Source organism: Anneissia japonica, unplaced genomic scaffold (genome assembly GCF_011630105.1).
Source record: "Anneissia japonica isolate Jap-2015-1 unplaced genomic scaffold, ASM1163010v1 scaffold287756_len632865_cov181, whole genome shotgun sequence".
Taxonomy (NCBI): Eukaryota; Metazoa; Echinodermata; class Crinoidea; order Comatulida; family Comatulidae; genus Anneissia; species Anneissia japonica.
In genome coordinates, this window is record NW_022693589.1 from 530,038 (window position 1) to 537,220 (window position 7,183).

Genomic DNA, 7,183 nt, shown 5'->3' on the forward strand with positions numbered 1-7,183 from the left:
TGAAAACTGACAGGACCTTAGTTAAATACTTACCCATTATATAGTCGTTCAGTGGTGGCCCCAGGGGGTCTGATAGGGTTGGTCCAAACACAGGACCGACTAGACCCTCGGTCAGAGTCCCAGAATAAACTTCCCTGGGCTTATGGGAGAGTTTCTTTTTAGCTTTGTATGGCCCAAAATTTTGCTTTTAAGCCAAAATATTAGGGATTGGCAATCAAAATAATGTTATATGGATAAGCAAATCATTATTTGTGGTGTGGCGACTTTGTCGAGGCATCGGACGATGGGAGTCTAGGCCTGTCAGACAGGAATTCCCCACCTCCCAAGCAAATTTGGAATGATGACGTCAACACACCGAATTCCAAGACTCCGACAATCAAAATTAAAGTAAATGTTTACTTATTTAAATTTAATCTTTCCATTTTTCTTCATCATCATTAGTACACTATTATGTTGTTACTCTATAATATTATTAATATAGTATATCATTATTCTTATGCCTTTAAAAAAATTATAGTTTATAATTCACATTAATATTCGCGTTAGTACTGTTATTCTTAATATACTGATGTCATTATTATTATTATCATCATCATCTTCCTTATTGTCATCCCCATCCTCATTATATTCCCCATTATAAGGAGGAGGATCATGATGATGGTAGTGACTGGTGATGAAGAGGATAATGATGAAAATGATGATGGTAATGATGATGATGATGATGATGATAATGATGATGGTAATAATGATTATGATTATGGTGATTAAGATAAGAATGATGAGGATGAGGATGATGCGGCTGATGAGGAGAAGAAAGATGATGAGGTAGATGATGATTAATGGTGGATGATGACGAGGAAGAAAATGATGCTGATAAGGACGGTGAGGATAATGATGATAATAAGGAGAAGGATTAGGATGATGAGTTTGATGATGATGAAAATAAGGATGATGATGATTATGATTGATGATAACGGTCGTTGATGAGGGTGATCGTGATGATGATGAGGATGATTGATGAGAATGATGTTGATGAGGAGAATGATGTTGATGAGGTTAATGATGACGAATGATGAGAAACATCCCGTCTACCCCTCATCCTCATCTTCATTCTTGTCGTCCTCATCTTCATTATCATCCTCATGATGAGGATGATGATTGATAATGATGATTAATAAGGATGATGATGATGTGGTTGATAAGGAGGACAAGGATGATAATGGATGATGATAGATGATGATTGTAATGAGGATGATGATGATAGATGATGATTGTAATGAGGATGATAATGACAATGATGATGATAATGAGGACTATGATGATGAATGAGTGATGATGATAAGTAGGATAAGGTTGATGATGATGAGAATAAGGATGATGATGGATGAGGATGGTTAGTAGGATGAAGATGATGGTGATGATGTTAACAATGATTGGTGAGGATGGTGATGAGGGTGACGATGATGGATGAGGATCAATGCCATGACCAGGATTTTCAAACGGTGTGGGACAATATCAGAGCGGACCTACTTTGTGTAAATTCAAACAATGTGGACCCATTTTACGCAAAAATATGAAATATCTGGACCCATTTTCTTAAATTTTACCCATATTTAACTAAATATAAGGTATCTGGATCCATTTTATGCATAAAATTACATAATTTGGACCATTTTTTTAAATGTGGACCATTTTTTGCGGACCCATTGGAAAAATTGTGTGGGACTGTCCCAACAGCTGGCTATGCCATTGATGATGATGAGGATGATGGATGAATATGATGATGAGGATGATGATGAAGAAAATGATGAAGAATTAGAAGGATGATGATAACGACGATAGATGATTGATAAGGACGTGATGAAGGTGAGGACGATGATGACGGATGATGATGGATGATGATAATACTGTAATGATATCAATAGTTGTAATAAAAATTTTATAAATAATATTATTATATAACAGTACTAACAATGTTAAATTCATTCTAATATTAAAATATAAATTTGAAATAACAGAAATACAATACAGTAATATATACATAATATTATTAATGATTTCAAAAATAATAAATAAGCATAATACTACTATTAAAATAATAATACTTATATATATTCTATATGTGATTGCTTTGATGAGATTGTATTTTGTACAATAATAGTAATAATAATAATAATAATAATAATAATAATATAATAATAATCTTACAAAAATAACCATTTTCTCCGCCAAGATGAACGCCATCTTGGAAATTGGCATTATGATCATTTATTTCAATTAAAATTGATAAAGACAGTAAAGAGTAACTAGTTAACTAAGTTTATTGTCAATTTTCACATTTATAGCAAAACTAGAGGTGAATAATATAATGCCATAGTTTTTTTTCAATTTACCCCGATCCGAGTCCATAAATTGAATTGTTGGGTCTTTCAGAGCAAAANNNNTGTGTGTATGGATATATATTGTTTTGAAATTGCTCTGATAACAATAAATTTAAATTTACATTTTAAAAGAGTTTTACCGCCAAAATGGCAGTCATCTTGGAATTATTTGTGATGAGGTCATTATTCCGATTAAATTTTTTAACGAGAGTGAGGAGTAACTATTTAGCCAAGTTCTTGTTACATTTGATATACATAGCATATGTAAAAGTGACTAAAAACATACATTTATTTCCTCTACCCCCATCTTAATTAGCCCAAAATAGAATATTTTATGTCGAAATTTTAAAGTGCTATAAAAAAAATTGCCCAAGCTTTAAGAATGGGGATTTTTTTTCTGAGACACTATATGATATACTGATTCAGAAAAACCAAAAATAAATTTTCCTTTACTTTTTTCCCGCTAATTTCCTACTGCACCCAGGCTAACCACTAGAGATAAAACACTTCCAGGGATCAACTTGATTATACTGTAACTTACACTAACTTAAAATGCGAGTCCCAAATAAGCCTCATAACACTGCAAATATCACTCCGCATAGGATATAAAATGCACTAGACTCTTAAAATACTGTACCACAAATTAAAGTAAATTAATACGCAATCAAACAAATAGTTATAATAATTACTAATAATCATATATTAGTTATGCTTAGAATTGTAGCATCGTAATGATGTTGTTTGTACTGTTCTTTGATTTTATTAAAGAGGGCCCCTGAATATCAGTTAACCTACTGGGCTAAACTGGAAGGGTTACCCTCTTTAAAGATGGTTGAAATAAATAAATAAAAATAAATCATTAACGTTCCTGTCCATGTACAATTAAAACACGCCTCACTTGCATGATGATTCATCATATACCTAATACGATGCTAGAATTCTAAGCATAACTATAATTCTAATGATGGTTAATTCGTAATTCAATTCAATATTCAATTCAATTCAAATTATGATCCGTTTTACAATGAAGTTTAATACAATTTGATGTTTAACTGCTCAATACTCATAGAACAACCGTCTTAACTTTCTCAAATAACTAAATTACGGTACACTACAGAATTCTCGAACGCTTCTCTCTCTACGAAAAATAATTTGCTGTGTCTTATCGGAGCGCGAAAAGAAAACCACAAAAATGTGAGACAGCTAACAAGAGAGGGTGCTCATTTCGTTCCCTCACGAAACAACGAGGATCAAACCTTCATCAACAGTAGTTGCCATTTAAGCTTGAGTTTGAATATGACTTAAGTCATCTGCAACACAACCAACAAGAAAGAAAAATAATTAACCAATAGGCCTAATATAAACGTTCTATCCATAAGGCTCACTATTCATAATAGAAAAACAGTTTCACGAGTGAAATAAAGGGTTCACAGTCATAAAAGGTATTCAGTATAATTTATTTTCATTTGTAAAATTCATTTTACAGAGAAAAAAAACTGCAAGGATCTGATCATAAATAAATAACAGAAATAATAACTAGGTAACAATGTAACAATACATTGTAAACTACAGCATCCCCCGCCGAACACCATTCCGCTATTTTTGAATGGTTTCGGGTCTTGAAAATTGAGATTATGAATGTAATGACCTATATACAAGGTAAAACTATCTTTCACCGGACACCATCCCGGAGTCGTGGATTCTAGGCGATTATGAATTGAATATTAACTAAAACTAAAATAATACTATGTAAAACTACCCTCCGCTGGACACCACCCGGTATTTCAAGGTGTTGGGGTCACCGTGTGTGTTGTTTGTTGTATGACAATAATCAATACACAATACTACATCTAATGAGCTTCTACATTTATTGGTCTTCACTACTCCAAAGTTTTAAGTCCTCTGTCTTTGTGGACAACGCCCATACCACACTATCAACTTATCATATTACTTGCCTATAGAGGGCCTTATTTATTACACTATCAACAAATATAGAATAAGGTTCGCTAGTCATATAATAATTACGAATAGCAGTCCTTTGTTTAGATTATGACTACCGAAGCCCTTTTATTGATTATGACACTTAAAAATATTGATCTTTTTATAAAATGACTCGATCGTTTTTTTATTGCTACTAGCGAAGCCTATAAATATTTGAATAGCGAACCCCTTTTTTGATTATGACTAGCGAAATAGAGTTAGCTAATGTTATGACTGACTATCCTTATGAATAACTAACTTTACTCTCTAAATGCAAAAGAGTGAAAAAGAGTGAAAGAGTGCATACAGGGACCACTCATGATGGAGTGAAATATAAAGAGTGAGATTTCATTCTATTCAGAATGAATTTTAGTAATTTCCCCCTGTTTTAAGAATAATATTCACTCATTTAAGAGTGAATTTTCACTCAAGAAAGAGTGAACTTGGAGCCGGGTCCCTGTAGGCACCCTTTTCGAGTGAAAATTATCTCTTTTACATTAAGAGAGTATGAATAGCGAACCTTATGTATAGAGATTGACCAGTTGTTTCTATTTTTCTATTTTTCTTCCCTATAAACATATTTTATACAAGTATTTCTTTCGAGACCCAGCTGTCGTGTATTTAAAATTAAAAATTCAAGCCATTGCATTCATGTGGGAAATATCAATTTCGCGGAAATGTTAATTGCAAGTAGTACGTTGTTAGAGAAAAATTATTTCCGAAATCATTAATTTTAGTAAGAGTTCCCAGCCAGCTGGGCCGGACTCATTGACGACTTGGCTGTGTTAACTGGCTGCTGAACCACTCTATGGTGGGCTATACCCAGATGAATCTAACTAATCATTGAATTGAAGGAGGGGCGGGGTGCAGTGGTCCCCGACAAAATGATGGCATTTTGAGGTCTATGCGGAGGGTCTTGTGAAGTTTGTCGAAACCCCTTTTTTCAGTCGAATAATTGGAAGCCCTGATTACGGGCCTATCTGTGTAGTAAGGCCTATCATTTTACTCGAATGTTTGGCAGTTAATATTTTTCTTTACTAGGCCTATAGCTTTCCTTCTGTGAATGATTATCTTTTTGTCTTCAATTTTTAATTTATTTGTCACTCGTTAAAAAGTTCATGCTAATTTAAGTTTCTTATTTTATAGTAGGCCTACCATTATTATAAAAATCTTTTTGTACGATTGTGTTTTCATTGTCTATAATTTTTGTTGTTGTTGTAAATTTTCATGTAGTGCCCGTTCAAAAACATATCCCTACGAATACAATAATAGACTATTCACAATCTAAATATTCAAACATGCATTATTATTGTTTATCAATATCAGTATCTCTTTTCGTCGGCATCGTGTGGTACAGGTAATTCTTTGAATAATAATATATTTAAACGTAGATGTTGATCTCGGCCGCTCGTGCATACCAAAGTGCGAGAAACTGAACCCTAAGATAACTCTACCGAGAACAAATGAAACCATTCTTCACATAGGCGATAAACTTACAATAGAATGCAACGTAAACAAGACCTTAATGGTAGGTTCCTTTGGTTTTCGTTTTAGTTATCATCATCATCATCATTATCATCATCATCAGCAACTACTATCAATTATTAATTATGTGTTTGGTACCAATTAATCAACCATGCATGACATGTTGTGTTTAATATCAACTGATAAATCGTGGTTAGTTTGGTACCTACTACCGTAATTATGGCGTGTTTGACCTATTAATCAGCCATGTGTGTTTGGTACCCAACTATTGAGCTGCATTATCAAAGCTCAATAATCAACACTAGTACTGATGATTTTGTGTTGTATTCCTGTAGAACGAAGATCACTATCCAATTCAGATGTGGTTGTGTCTCGGCTATGATGATATATGCGTTAGCAGACCGTCTTCAGAGTGTCCCGACACCGATCCGGGTGCTCTTATAATTTGTAACGAAAGTGAGAGTGGCAGCAATGCCTTTAGTATAATATATACTAAAAGTAGGGTTCGCCATAATGACAGTGGTACTTACTACTGTGTAGCTGATACGAGGGATGCTAGCTTCATCGCTAAACCAAGCTATACCAAAACCCATGTTACTGTCAAATGTTAGTAGGATATTTTTTTTAGTTTCTAAGTTAATCGATTGATGGATGTGTTGATTTATTTGTTAATTGACTGACTGATGGATTCATTCACTGGTTTATTGGTTGATGGATAAATTCATTTATTGGATAATTGATTAATTGTTTGGATGGTTGTTTGAATGCTTGTTTGATATTGACTGATATATGGAACGCCGTTCAAGCAACAATTCGATGATGAATCAAGTGATTCGTCGATGATGAATCAAGTGATTCGTCGATGATGAATCAAGTGATTCGTCGATGATGAATCAAGTGATTCGTCGATGATGAATCAAATGATTCGTCGATGATGAATCAAGTGATTCGTCGATGATGAATCAAGTGATTCGATGATAAATCAAGTGATTCGTCGATGATGAATCAAGTGATTCGATGATGAATCAAGTAATTCGATGATGAATCAAGTGATTCGTCGATGAATCAAGTGATTCGATGATGAATCAAGTGATTCGTCGATGAGTCAAGTGAAAAAAAATATTAAACAGAATTTCGAATGCCATATTTGAAAAATGTTTACAGCATTCATTTTGAATAGAGAGTAGTGCCAAAGCGCGAGCCAGCGAGTCATGCGAGCCAATATGCGAGTCAGCGAGCCATGCGAGTCCGCGAGCCATACATATACACTGTATTATACTGTATTTATTTATATAATTATATATATATATATTATTTAATATATACTGTATTTATAT

The 7,183-nt window shown here is 33.6% G+C and overlaps 1 protein-coding gene across 2 annotated transcripts in view; it reads left to right on the forward strand.

The window, feature by feature from the left end:
* Positions 1-7,183, forward strand: part of LOC117100830 (vascular endothelial growth factor receptor 1-like) — a 19,220-nt gene that overhangs the window by 2,068 nt on the left and 9,969 nt on the right. For both annotated transcript variants that reach the window (XM_033240656.1, XM_033240655.1), the window contains exons 2-3: positions 5,753-5,889; positions 6,182-6,452. In XM_033240656.1, the coding sequence (XP_033096547.1) occupies positions 5,753-5,889; positions 6,182-6,452 (408 nt within the window). The remainder of the gene's footprint in view (positions 1-5,752; positions 5,890-6,181; positions 6,453-7,183) is intronic.